The sequence below is a fragment of the Lithobates pipiens genome, unplaced genomic scaffold, assembly GCF_037356315.1.
Source record: "Lithobates pipiens isolate NorthernLeopardFrog02 unplaced genomic scaffold, aLitPip1_a1.2 Scaffold_18, whole genome shotgun sequence".
Taxonomy (NCBI): domain Eukaryota; kingdom Metazoa; phylum Chordata; class Amphibia; order Anura; family Ranidae; genus Lithobates; species Lithobates pipiens.
Genome location: NW_027507758.1, coordinates 450,157,057 through 450,171,510, shown reverse-complemented (window position 1 = coordinate 450,171,510; position 14,454 = coordinate 450,157,057). Strand labels below are relative to the sequence as shown.

At 43.3% G+C, this 14,454-nt stretch overlaps 1 protein-coding gene across 1 annotated transcript in view; it reads left to right on the top strand.

The window, feature by feature from the left end:
- SLC9A9 (solute carrier family 9 member A9) overlaps positions 1-14,454 on the top strand; it is a 1,026,444-nt gene that overhangs the window by 775,532 nt on the left and 236,458 nt on the right. Inside the window, exon 14 of the mRNA XM_077488236.1 lies at positions 14,045-14,124. Coding sequence (XP_077344362.1) covers positions 14,045-14,124 — 80 coding nt within the window. The remainder of the gene's footprint in view (positions 1-14,044; positions 14,125-14,454) is intronic.

Here is a 14,454-nt window from a genome sequence, read left to right as displayed (position 1 = left end):
CAAGTTGGAAGGTCAGGTTAATTCCCTGTGTTTTTTTTTAGCAGCAATGAGAAACATTGCTCATACATACATCAGGGGTATTGTGTATATTATATGGTCATATGAATTAAATGTTATGGAAATCTATTTGAATATAGTATAATCACTTTATAAAAGGAATTGTTATGTATGCACATTCCTCTACCTGAAACTGTTCTGCACTTTGTATACCAGAGCTCTTATTTTAAACATATTTTGCACCCAATGATGTTTAACTTGTGTTTTGGATAATAAAATCAAGGAATTTTTACAAATTATTTTGTTTATCATTGCTGCTAAAAAAAAAACACGGGGAATTTACCTGACCTTCGAAATTCCCTGTTGCTAGGCACCAACACCAATCTTGTGCGTAGACTACTCACTCCACTGGCCTTGGAGGGTGCTCCAATAGGAAAGATACATTTTCAGCTGTGGCAGGCTTTCCAAAGAGTGTTGCAAGAAAAGAAGGCCCTCAAGGAAGGAGTGAGAAGACTGTGGTGATTGGATGTCCATGAAAGGGTGTTGCAGCCGAGCGAGAGAGCCTGCCTAAAAGCCACCATTATGCTGTCCTGGGACCAGTTGGGTCCCTATGTGGTGGTGGAAGCTGATTCAACAGAGGAGGAATTTGGAATAGACGTGATCATACCCACTAGGGCCTTACTGAGAAGCAGAGGGCAAATTCCTGTCAGTGTGAGGAATGTCACCCAATCAGCCTAAAGCCCAGAATGGTGATTGGGAAAGTGAGTGCTATCACCCCCGAGGAGATGAGCTAGTCAAAAAGGGAAATGGAATAGAGACTACCTTGCACTGGCCAAATCTACACTCCAGATGGGAGAAGAGGATCAAAGCTCAAATAGCCCGATGGGAGAAAATGTTCTCCAAGAATGACTTTGATGAGGGCTGTGCCAGGAGTGCTCAACATCGAATTTGACTAACTAAAGATAAGCCTTTTCGTTAAAGAGCCAGGTGAATCCCTTTGTGTGATCTGGAGGCTCTTCGAGAATAGTTGGCTGAACTGAAGAGGTCAGGGGTCTTTAAGAAGTCCAGGAGCCCTTATGCTTCCCCAATATTGGTAGTGAGAAAGAAGAATGAGTCCCTCTGGATGTGTATTGACTACCAAACCTTGAACCTGAGGACCATTCCAGATCAGTACACAACCCCTTGCATAGAAGGGGCCCTGCAATTCTTATCAGGGGCCAAATGGTTCAGCGTGCTGGATCTGAAGAGTGGATACTACCACCCATGCAGCCGGATGACTGAGAAAAGATGGCCTTCATCAGCCCTCTAGGGTTTTTTGAATTTGACCGAATGCCACAAGGATTACCAGGGGACCCTGACACTTTATATAGACTGATGGAGAACACTGTGGGTGATATGAACTTGGTAGAAGTGCTAGTGTAGGGGCCGAGTTGTTTCCATAGGGAGAGAGGAGCGGGGGTTGGTTTGCGCCAGCTGAGAGCTATGGCTTTGCGGGCATAAAACAGTAAGAGCCCCACAAGCGTAGGTCCCGCCACTGTAGGGATTAATTGCTCAACTAGGCCTAGTATGCAAATCACCATTGTTGGTTGTAGTGGCACAGAGGTGATCTGCGAGATAAAATCTAGAATCTCTGTCCAGTAATTGGTAATTGCTGGGCAGGTCCAGAAGATATGGGTGAAGTCCCCAGGAATCCCACCACATCTCCAGCACCCGTTGGGGGAGTCAGAGTTACATTTGTGTAATCTGTGGGGGGTGAAGTGGGCATTTGAACGACTCAAGAGGAGCCTTGTTGAAGCACCGGTGCTGGCTTATGCTGATCCGTCTAAGCCTTATGAATTGCATGTAGATACCAGCAGAGATGACCTCGGGGGAGTGTTGTATTAAGAGTCGGCTGAGAGACTTCACCCATTGGCCTATGTGATTCGCAGTCTCACCCCTCTGAAAAGAACTATCCTGTACACAAATTGGAGTTCTTGGCCCTCAAGTGGGCTGTGGTAGATAAACTATGTGATTATCTGTATGGAGCTACCCTTGTGGTGAAAAATGATAACCCCTTGACTTATCTACTGTCCACTGCCAAGTTGGATGCCACTGGACATCGTGGTTGGCTGCACTGTCCGAATTCCAGTTCAGTTTGAAATGCCAACAAGGAGTGGGAAGGAGTACGAGCTATGTGTCAAGGAGTAGAGCATAAATACCGAGGGGCAGAAGCTGTGGGAGTCACCCCTGTGGAAGTACCAAGATATTACTGTGATTTGACCCAGGTGAGCAGCCAAGAACTGCCTCAGTTGACAAGAGAAGACATGAGACAGGACCAACGCGAAGATCCCTTGGGGAATCTTGTGATGGAGTCCTTAGCCACCCAGAACCCTCAGATACTGTTGAGTAGTCCCATTGAGGAAGCCAAAGTCATCCATAGAGAATGGGAACGAATGTAATTGGAAGATGGAGTTATATACCGGGGAGGTCCATCTGAGGAACTAAAGAGTGTCCATAAACTGTTCCTCCCCGAGAAACACTGGCTAAGAGTGTGGACCGCTCTCCGTGATGATCATGGCCACTTAGGCCCAGATATAACCTTCAAGTTAGTCAGAGACCGGTTTTATTGGCCATCCATGAGAACTGAGGTGGAACGCTAATGTCGTTCTTGCAGCAGATGTATTCAGAGAACGACTTTACCAGGAAGGGCAGACCCAATGGGACATCTTCAAAGCCAGGGACTATTGGGGTTGGTATGCATTGATTTCTTGTGCTTGGAACCTGACCTGAGTGGACGGAGTAATGTCCTGGTTGTGACATCTCATTTTACCCATTGTGCTCAAGCTTTCCCCACTAGGGACCAGAAAGCCAGTATGGTAGAAAAAACTCTAGTGGAAACGCTTTTTTGGTTAACTATGGGATGCCTCAACGCCTGCATTTGGATCAAGGTTGGGATTTTGAGAGCAAGCTGATCAAAAGACTGTGTAAACTCTTAAACATAAAGAAATCCAGGACTACTCCTTACCACCCTCAAGGGGACACACAACCTGAGTGTTTCAACTGGATCCTGCTGAACATGTTGGGAACCCTTCCCTTGAAGAAGAGACAGCATTGGGGAGACCATTTAGCTGCAGTGGTTCATGCTCATAATAGAACCTCAAATGATTCTACTGGATAATCCCACTTTGGATTAATGTTTAGAAGAGGCCTGTTTACCAGTGGATCTGGCCTTTGGAACATCGGTAGATCACACTTCTCAGACCTCCTATCGGGGATATGTTGACAGACTTCGGAAGAATCTCAAAGAGGCTTGTGAGAAAGCCAAGGAAGCCTCTACCATCAGAGAACAAAGGAACAAGAAAAACTTTGATATCAGATTAAGTGCCAAAGATCACATAATACTGTCAACAGGGGAAAGCTCCCCTGGCAGTTCCAGACTGCCAGGAGACACCTGCTCGTGGACCACAGTACTGCACGCCAAATATCAGGCAGTGTCATCAGCGGATGGAACCTTCCCTGACAGAAAGAGTTCAGGATCTACAACCTGGAGACCGGGTGTTGTTGTGCAATGTAGGGGTGCCTGGGAAACATAATTTACTGTCAGAAGATCCTTCTTTGGGTCAGTTGTTGGCTGTTACAACTTCTGATTTGTCGTGTAATTAACCATTCATTTTCTTATGATACAGTAGAGGTGATCTCGCAGGTTGTGTTCTGTCTTCAGGAACCAAATACGTTCAAGTGAGGGGAGGATGTAGCAATATGGACTACAATTGCAAAGCATATGGATTCCCCATCATTTCTGTACTCTGTACATTCATGTACTGTATTGTCCCTCTAGTGCCCAGCATCACTAACTGATATCATATATGTGAGTCGATCCAAAGGGATTGTGGGATTAGTAGTTCCTCAGAATGGTGATTGCTCCATATGACTATGCACCCGGACTACATATCCCAGGGATCTTTGCTATCATCAGAGAGAATGCTGGGAAGAGTGCAAAGGAGACTAGAGACACGTGCTATGCTCTCTTCCTCCTGGGCCTCTCTATTCAGAGAGGGAGAGGCCACAGACTTTTCCAAACATCCCGCAAGTGCACCTCCCCAGTGTGAAAGCACACACTGACAGAATGGGAGGCAGTTTTCAGGTGCTTTTTAGAGGCTATTTCAAGTGCTAAAACTGCTTCAGTGTGAAAGAGGTCTAATTGCAATGTATTTCACACCAGTTCACACCAGTGTGGTCAGTTCCAATGCTTTCAACATAAGTACAACTGCTGCAGGTATTTCTTCTGGAGCGCTCTAGATCACGTCTAAATGTATGTAAACACATAATATATTTTCATAAAATTCTTAGTGTCAAAATAAAAAAGAGGAAAAAAACTGGAGACAATTGAAACATCCTTCAAAAATGAATCAAAAATGTGTCTAAATGCACATGCAAAACCACATCTGAAATGCTGAAATTGTGGTGCTAACCTGACCTCAGTAGACTTTTTTTACTCATGTTGGATGCAATACAGGTTGACATGTTGGCAGAGAAAAGTTATTTGCTTAGAAACAATTGAAAAAAACTTAATTTACTTTTTTTGTTTCAGTGTTTGAAATCTATTTTATATGACAGGTAGAGAAACCATGGTGGATGTGTTGTGTTTTAGGAGACAACATTGTCCATCTTTTAAATTAAAGTGGTGGTCATAATTGTAGTAACTTGTAACACATTTAAAGTATATGCAACAGCAAAATACATTACTGCAACCTTTCACTTTAATGCTCACCAGTCAAGCAGGCCCTATTTATTTTTTTAGCCCTGATATATCCACTTGTCCCTGGAAGATTTACCCCCCTTCGTGACCGGGCCATTTTTTTGTCATATGGCACTGCTTTATTGACAACTAACAATTGCTCGGTCATGCAACATTGTACATAAATTAAATTTATATAATTTATTTACCCACAAATAGAGCTTTCTTTTGGTGGTATTTGATCACCATTGTATTTTTTGTTGTTGTATGTTTTGTGCTATAAACAATATTTTTTGACTTTCTGCTATTAAACATATCCAAAAAAACAAATCAAATTTCTTCATAAACGTAAGCCAATATGTATTCTGCTACATATTTTTGGTAAAAAAAATAATCCCAATAAGCGTATATATCGATTGGTTTGTGCAAAAGTTATAGCGTCCACAAACTATGGTATACAGTATATACTCTATTTTTTTTCTAGTAATGGTAATGGTGATTGTCTGCGATTCTGCAGCAGGCAATCTGACACTAACTGCCACTTTGTGAGAACCAGTGACACCAATACAGTGATCAGTGCTAAAAATATATGCTGTCACTGTACTGATCAAAGGGGTTATTGTGTGCCTAACCAGTGTACTATGTGGTGCTTTCACTAAGGGGCATGCTGATTTTTATCCCCTGCTTTGCAGGGAAACAAAAACCAGCACATCCCTGCAGACAGGACAGGGCTCTGTCTTGTTTACATAGACAAAGCTCAGTCTGTCTTCTCCTCGCTGATTGGCTTGTGCTGTGACTAATCATATCACAAGTGGTACTCTGGCAGTGCATGTCCCCCAACCTGGAAGTGCAGGATCACTATTCTAGGTAGGTGATACAGCGCTGGAGAACCACTCTGTAAAGCTATGGTATGCGGTCCACACGGGGATATTCCATAATGCTGCACAAAATGTATAAATAATGTTAAGATAATTCACTACTACTACAGACACTACTGAAAGACGAGGACATGTTTGTGTCTATTGTATCTTAAAGAAAACATATTTAAGACCCCATTCACACTTTGTGTAGCGATTTTGTTGGGGGGGATATGGACACACATGGCAGCCCATTCATTTGATTTTTTTTTATATATATTTGTCTCACTGTTATTTATAATTTAGAAAACCAAAGTAATTTTCCTTCCACTTTCTGTCCTGGAGATGCAAAAGGAAATGAGACGAAATTCTCCACAAAGTCAAGGGAATCGCCCACCTAGGCAGTTTTAGTGCTTGTGAGGGTGTGTACCCTAAGAAGGGCTGAGGCCCAGAATCTGCTGAGCTGCCTGGTATTCATCAATCTACCCCACAAAAGTGATGGAGTTTACTGTGAATGGCAGCCCACTTGCAGTACTTGGACCCACCTGTGCAGATGGCAGCTGATGCAGGAAAGAGCCAGAGCATAGTATAAAATCAATAGACAAATTCAGGAAAGTCAGATACAAAGTTGAGGCTTATAACCAGAGAGACAGGAACTTTTGAATGCAGAAACAGAGGAACTTAAGGACCTTGTGCCCCACAGGGGTCACTAGAGACACAGAGTGCAGGGATATCTGGAGAGAGGGGGATTATAAGAGTGCATTGTGTGACAGATTCTGTAGGGGTGCATGACAGCAGGGGACTCTGGAGGGAAAAAATACCCAGGAACAGTGAAACTTATGCCGCGTACACACGATCAAACTAACTGGTGGAAAAGTCCGGCGGACTCAAGTCCACCAGACAATCCCCCCGTGTGTAGCCTCCGGCGGACTTTTTTTATCCAAAAGTACGGCGGACTTAGAAAGTAGTTTTGCACTCCAATCTTTCCGTCAGACTCGCATTTCGGTGGACAATCCGGTCGTGTGTATGCCAGTCCGCCATACTTTTGAAATTAACGGACTTGCCACATCGGGGGTCTGGTCCCCCTCTTCGGTTCTTCTTGCCGGGCCACCACGCCTTCTTCTAGCTCTTTTAAAGGTGGTGGCCCGGTCTTCTGTCGCCGTCTTCTGTTCTTCTCTTCAGATGTTGCCTCGTCGCTCTCTCTGCTCACAATGATGGGGGCGCGGTGCGCGGCGACTTATATAGGGACATCACCGGATGATGTCCCTGCCCAGTATGATGTCACAGTCCCAGAGGATGCTGGGACTGTGACATCATACTGGGCGGGGACATCATCCGGTGATGTCCCTATATAAGTCGCCACGCGCCGTGTCCCCATCATTGTGAGCAGAGAGAGCGATGAGGCAACATCTGAAGAGAAGAAGAGAAGAACAGAAGACGTCGACAGCGGCGACAGAAGACCGGGCCACCGCCTGTAAAAGAGCTAGAAGAAGGCGCGTTGGCCCGGCAAGAAGAACCGAAGAGGGGACAAGACCCCCGAAGTCGGAAGAAGAGGGTGGCGGCAAAGAAGAAAGCCGGGCTCCTCCGCTAGCAAAAGTGCAAAAGAGCTAGCAGAAGATAGCGGAGGAGTCCGGCGAGAAGACCCCCGAAGACGGACAGAAGACCCCCGGAGCTGTGCAATAAACTATTTTAACCCTTGTGTGTTGTGTTTTTTTTTTACTTTTATTTACAGGTGAATGGGTAGGGGTACATTGTACCCCATACTCATTCACATAGGGTGGGGGGCTGGGATCCGGGGGCCCCCTTATTAAAGGGGGCTCCCGGATTCCGATAAGCCCCCCGCCCGCAGACCCCGACAACCAATGGCCAGGGTTGTCGGGAAGAGGCCCTTGTCCTCATCAACATGGGGACAAGGTGCTTTGGGGTGGGGGGGCCACGCGGCCCCCCCTTCCCCAAGGCACCCCCCCATGTTGAGGGCACACGGCCTGGTATGGCTCGGGGGGGCGCTTGCTCGTCCCCCCCTTTCCTGGCCGGCCGGGTAGCGTGCTCGGACAAGGGTCTGGTGTGGACCTGGGGGGACCCTCACACCAATTTTTTCGGAGTTGGGGTTCCCCTTTAAGTCCATACCAGGCTACCTGGAGACGCACTCAAAATGAGCGGACTTTCCTCCGCGTATGTGGGCGAGTCCGTTCATTTCAAAGGTACGGCGGATAGTCCGGTGGACTTAGTACACCGTATTAGTCCACTGAAAAAGTGCCGTGTGGGGGCAAGTAGCCTGTTTGAAGAGTCTGGCGGACAGTCCGGCGGACAGTCCGGCAGGAAGTCCGCCATACTAAGTCCGCCGGATAGTTGGCTACGTGTGTACGCGGCATTAGAAACACTGGAACACAGGAGTGCAGGGATTCACGTACCAACATGGAGTGGAGCCTAGGACAAGGTATAAACCCTATTGCTCAGGCCAAAAGTGTTGGTTTGAGCACAGCATAAATTGAATTTTAAATTGACAGGCTGGGCAGGAATAGGCTACATAACCAGCTATATTAGTCAGGAGGTAAGCTCCAGCAATGCGAAACAAAACCTAAGAAATTCCAAGCTCAATTTACCGACAAGTATGCAACCAACCAAATTATCCAAACAGTATGCGTTAAAACCAGCTGTTTAGTTTGCACACATTTGCAAATACATGCGTAAGCTACCGAGCCCCATCAAGGCACCCCATTATTTTCTGTAGTCCTAACTCTCTCTCCGTAGTGGAAGCACAGGCATTAGAATGAATAGGCAGAGGGCAGGTGAGCCTGGAGGGAGCCCACCCCTCATTAAAAGGCAAGAGAGTCCATTGGACACCCAGCCCTTCCATGTGCTCCTTCCTGCAAAGTCCAGTTATAGGTGAGTTTAGTGGCCATTTGTTTGTACTGTTGAAATACTGGTGAGGGAACACACTGGACACCTTTGCTGTCATGGTGCTGTATGCTAGTTGTCCAGTGCACCCCTGTGCCGTTAATGCGGGATGGGCTCCCTCCAGGCTTACTTGCCCTCTGCCTATCCATTAAAATGCATGTGCTTCCACTGTGGAGGCTCTCAAAATTTAGAGCTAGGACTACAAAAAAAATGGGGGTACCTTGACGGGGCTCTGTAGCTTACGCATGTGTTTGCAAATGTGTGCAAACTAAACCCCTGTTTTTAACACATACTATTAGACAGGATAATTTGGTTGGTTGCAAGCGGGTTGGCAAGTTGAGCTTGGAATTTCTTTGGTTTTGTTTTGCATGGATTGCCCTTCCATGTGCACCTTGCTGCAAAGGCCAGTTATAGGTGAGGGCAGTGGCCATTAATTTCTGAGATCCAGCAATGTCTATATCTTCCAAATCAGTACAGCAGCATAGGAGGAAACCACATGTGCAACTACAAGCATTAATTCAGCTTTGCTTGTTTGCAACAGATCAACTCTACAACTGATCTGTGACAGTACCACCAGCCCCCCTTTCATGCTCTTGATGGATGGTGGCCCCATGGAGAATTGTCCTTTACAAACTGAAGGGTGTGAAGATCAGAGTGAGATTTGAGGAGGACAGAAAGAGCGGTGTCAGGTGGTGACGTCAAGCAGAGCACAGGGATGCACCTGGCAATTAGACCCCATTGGAAGGATTTCTACACTTCTTGCTCTGGTGACAACTCTACCATTTTGGATTTCCTTCACTCCAGGACAAATACAGGAGTGAATTTCCCCAGCAGGGACATAGAAAAATAAATAAATAAAAAACGTGATGGGGATTCTAATCCTTCTACACTCAATCCAAAACAAAAAAATATATATTTGTTTGCCTTTACATACTCTTTTTACTTGTGGATTGACTTTGTCTTTAATCACAAACCCATGCATGTTACAGGACCTAAAAATTCATATTGCTTTCCAGGAATAAGCATGCTTTTTTCAAATATGGACATGGCTACTTGGCTAAGTACAAAGCTTGCCATTGTTCTGATTTAAGTCTTTAAAATACTGGAATATACAGCTTTAGCTTTGAAATTCCTGTCCAATAAGCATGATGTCTCTATGGAAAAAGTGGCTTATTTGGGATTGCTTCTGCTGTCTACTCTACTGCCAATTTTCCATCGTCTGGTACATGTAGTAACAGAAAATATATGCAGGCCTCACCTATTTTATTATGTTGTAAAATGCTGTAAAAAAAGTGCATTTGTAACTAGCTTGACATTTAATGTACACAACTGTTAGTGAAGGCAACGGGATGAGGCTCTTACAGAAATTAGAATGCAGCCTGTGAAAATGACAGTGCTCCTTGTCTACAGGAATCAAACCTTTCAGATACAAGTCTAAGAAATGTTCCGGTATTTAGAACAAGCATGTCTTTTACAACAGACCTATTTACTAAGCAGGTTTGGAGGCAGTGAGCCACTGAAATGAAGATACTGTATATAGAGAAGCTGAATGCTGACTAAAGAGTTTAAATAATGTTTACCTTACATGAACCATACATGTGCCACTTGCAGTAACCCTAACTAAATACAGTATGAATGTCAGCCTCGTTTTATACAGGTGTACATGTTTTTAGAAATGTCTTAGAAAGCATATGGAGCAATTTAATAAAGAGAAAATAATGGGTTGATTTACTAAAACTGGAGAGTGCAAAATGTGGTGCAGCTGTGCAGAGAATCCAATCAGCATCCAGTTTTTAGTTTTTTTTGTCAACACTTATGCAGGCCATACACGGTCAAATTTCGAACAAATTTTCTTTTCAAAATCAGAAAGTTTGTTTTTTTTGTGATCCAATGGCGTCACCATTGATTTTCGAAATTCGGCCGACCAAGCCTTCAATTTCACCTCATGTTGCTACAGAAAATAATTTTCGTGCCCGGGAATCTTCTTTTCTCTCCATAAATTTTCTTTTCTTATTACATTTCTCACACGATTCTCCCATCATTGATTAGAATATTGTTTGTTTTTCCAGAAATTTCCAACATGTCCGATTCCTCATTTCCACCCGAAAATCGGCTGTTGCTGCAGCCCACTAATGGTGCGAAATTCATACGAAAATTCTTAGATACGATTTTCGAAAGAAAATTATTTTTAAATTCGAACCGTGTATGCCTGGCATTAGTTGAACAAGCTGAAGTTAGAAGCTGATTGGCTTCCATGCACAGCTGCACCAGATTTTGCACTCTCCAATTTTAGTAAATCAACTGCAATGTCTACGTACTTTTATTTTATACCATTATTAACCACTTCCCACCCGGCCAATGCACATATACGGCCGGGTGGGAGCCGTCTACTCCTGATAGAACGTTCAGGAACATCCATCAGGAGGAGCGGGATCACGCGCGCGCGTGCCTGCGCAGCGGCGCGATCCCGATGCGCCCGTGTCACCGGAACACGGTGCATCTCAGATCGGCAGGAGGGCTCTGTGATTGGCCCTCCTGATCACATGACGGCCGTGTACAATCACGGCCGTCATGTGATGTAAACAAACAGCCGGTTGCTAGGCAATCGGCTCCTCCTCTCCTCACACAGAAGTAATCGCTGAGGAGAGGAGAGCAGATTGCTGCAGCCGGCTGATGATCAGTGAGTATGAGCTGTTTTTTACAGCTTTTTACTCACTGATCTTCAGTCTAGTGTAAACACACAACACACCACACAGTGTAAACACAGTCCCCACATATGTCCCCATAACACACATGTCCCCAAAACATACATGTCCCCAAAAAATAAAAACACATGTCCCTAATAATAAAAACATGTCCCCCACATATGTCCCACTAAAATCACTTGTCCCAATGATTATCTGCACACATATGTACGTGATCACCTGCACACATATGTACATGATCATTTGCGTACATATGTCCGTGATTACACAAACCAATTATTATACACTTAACGGAATTTTTTTTACCAAAAACATGTAGCAGAATACATTTTGGCTTAAATTTATGACAAAATTTGATTTTATTGGATTTCTTTTAAAATAGAAAAAAGAAAATATTGTTTTTTTTCCAAATTTCCGCTTTTTTGCGCTTATATCGCAAAAAATAAAAAACGGAGTCGTGAATAAATACCACCAAAATAAATCTCTATTTGTGCGAACAAAATGATAAAAATTTCATTTGGGTACAGTGTAGCATGACCGCGCAATTGTCACTGAAAGCGCTAGAGCGATGAAAGCTGAAAATTGGGCTGGGAAGAAAGGAGGCGAAAGTGCCCTGTATTGTAATGGTTAAAGAAGCCTTCCACTTTCAACTATTCTGAACCCCTCTAATCTGAAGAATCCTACACTGATATTTAGGATTTTTTTTCTTTTTAGAGTTGGATACAGTAGTGGGGAGTTATAACCACTATCAGGTTTTTCTATTATTGTTTGTGTCCCTGTTAGGGCAAGTTACTCTCTAATTTTCCTGATCACCAGTGTTAATTTCAATTAATGAAAATTAGGGTAATCTAAATATTTGAGTTGCCACCAGGAACAGGAATAGTAGGAAAATATTCAAATGGGACATCTATTTCCATGACAGATGTCTAGGAAAGGAATGCCTTTCAATTCTCCCTAACAAGACACAGATGACAAAAAAAAAATGATGGTGGCTTTAACCATTCTCTATTAATCCCCAACACTACTTGCCATTGCAGAATTTGGGTATAGCCAGCAGTAACAGGTGAGAATACATGACTGAACAAATGAAATACATTCACAATAAAAATACAGCTCCATTTATCTGATAGGGTTTGTTCTCATTTAGGCTGGGTTCACATATGAGCACGCAGAGGCTCACAGCAGGAGTCCGGTGCGTCCTTGTTCACCATTTCAGGTTCGATTTCAGCCCACATTTTTGGCTGAATTCAGACTTGAAATTTACCAAAAGACGCACAGGGCTCCTGTGCAAACTGCACTGGAGCTGCTACGGAGATATGTGAGCCGACTCCATAGAGAGTCGGTCACAATCTCCTGCTGTGCGAATTGGATGCGATATACCCGCATCCAATTTGCACTAGTGTGAACCCAGCCTTAAATGATAATTAAACAAATACAAGACTTACTGTGACTACACACTGACCAGTGCTAGATATCAGTATTATGCAAAGAGCAGTTTAATGTCACTAATGTATAAAAATATCTAAATACCAAAATTGAATAGTATACTATAAGTACTGTACTTTGAGGCCATACTGCCCTTGAAACTGATTGTATACATATATATATTTTTCATTTTTTATGTTTCTATTTTTTTATTGTAGCCCTGAAGAAGTGGCCATTTTGAAGTTCCCAAAGTACATTGGCAGTTATAATTGAATCATCAAATAAAAGGAGCAGAATTTGATGAATTCCCTCTCCAAAAAATGTTTGAGCTTAAGCACTTCTATAGCTTGAGACAAAATTGTTAAGCCTCATGCATACCTGGTGTAAAAAAATTGCCGCTTTTACAGGCCTTTGATGTGGGGGTTTTCTCAGCCCCTAAGCAAATCTCTATGTTAACGTAAGTTGTCACGCACACATAGGCATTTACAGTTGTATTAGAAGAGGAGCCATTATAGTAAAAAAAATAAAAACTCAGGAGAGAAGCGTTTGAGCAGAAAAACGTTTGATGCGCTTAATTTGCCTGTAAGCCTAGGTTCACATTGGAGAGATTTATCATGCGATTTGAGAGATAAAATCGCATGACAAGACGCAGCCTATTGGAGGCAATGACACTATTCTAACCAGTGCGGCACCGATTTTCATAGTTTCTGCACTACTTTTGCTGATTTCAGGTACAACTTCAATAGACATCTGTGCATGAAGCCACACAGATGTCTATCAAGTAGCACCTGAAATCGTGCTGACCTTGCTATTTGATAGACATCTGTGTGGCTTCATGCACAGATGTCTATTGAAGATGCACCTGAAATCGTCAAAAGTAGTGAAGGGACTACTTTTGGAAATCGGTGCGGTGCTGCAAAATCGGCGTCGCACCAATTGCATGACAAGTCCAATAGGCTGCGACTTGTCATGCAATTTGATCTCTCAAATCGCATGACAAATCGCTCCAATGTGAACCTAGGCTTAGATGCATTTTCAAGCTGTTTTTTTCCTGCCAAAAGCAAAGATGTCCAGGGGAAGAAAATGTTCTGTGTGCATGAGGCCTGAATCACAATAGCCCTATGACTGTAAGTTATGCCTTTTGTGAGAGCAGTCTGAGTTCATGTCAAAATTCTTATGAGATGTAGTAAATGAATCTGTGTCCATTTTTACCATTTTTGACATGATCCAGTGCCACTATAGCCCAATTCCATTTCTAATTTGTCAGTGCTCAAAATGAATTATCTTGTGCAGGTTTTGTTCATTTCTTCTTTTTTGCAAGATAACAGGCGTACAGATTGCATGAAAAAAAGTGTGTTTGAGAGTCTTAATAAAATTGGCAAAGCAAAGATCCATTGCTGAAAGTACTGATCTAAGTAAGCATTGATGTATTTTTGTATCTACAGAGGCCAGAAAACCAGAATGAAAGTTCAACAAAGGCAGAGAGTGCCCACCTCTTCAGACTGTGGTATGGTTTTGATCACAAGTATCCTTTCAGTGCCTTTTGGCATAGTGGTAGTAACATTTGCATGGCCTAACAAGTTTTGTTGGAAAAACTGAGCACAGCAGGTGTGAGTATTGTACAGTTAAAACATATACAGTAATTGTACTAAGGAGCCCACAGTTCTCTTGACATTGAATATAAAAAGAATTTCATAAAATCAGAGACAGTTAAGGTCATGATCCGTAAAAGGACTTTAATTATTCATATGTGTTGTAGCTATGAGAAAACATATTTGGCATCCTCTAATCTATATGTTAAGCAAGGTTCCTAAGATAATAGCATTCATATGTAGCAATGACCCTCCTTAGGAGC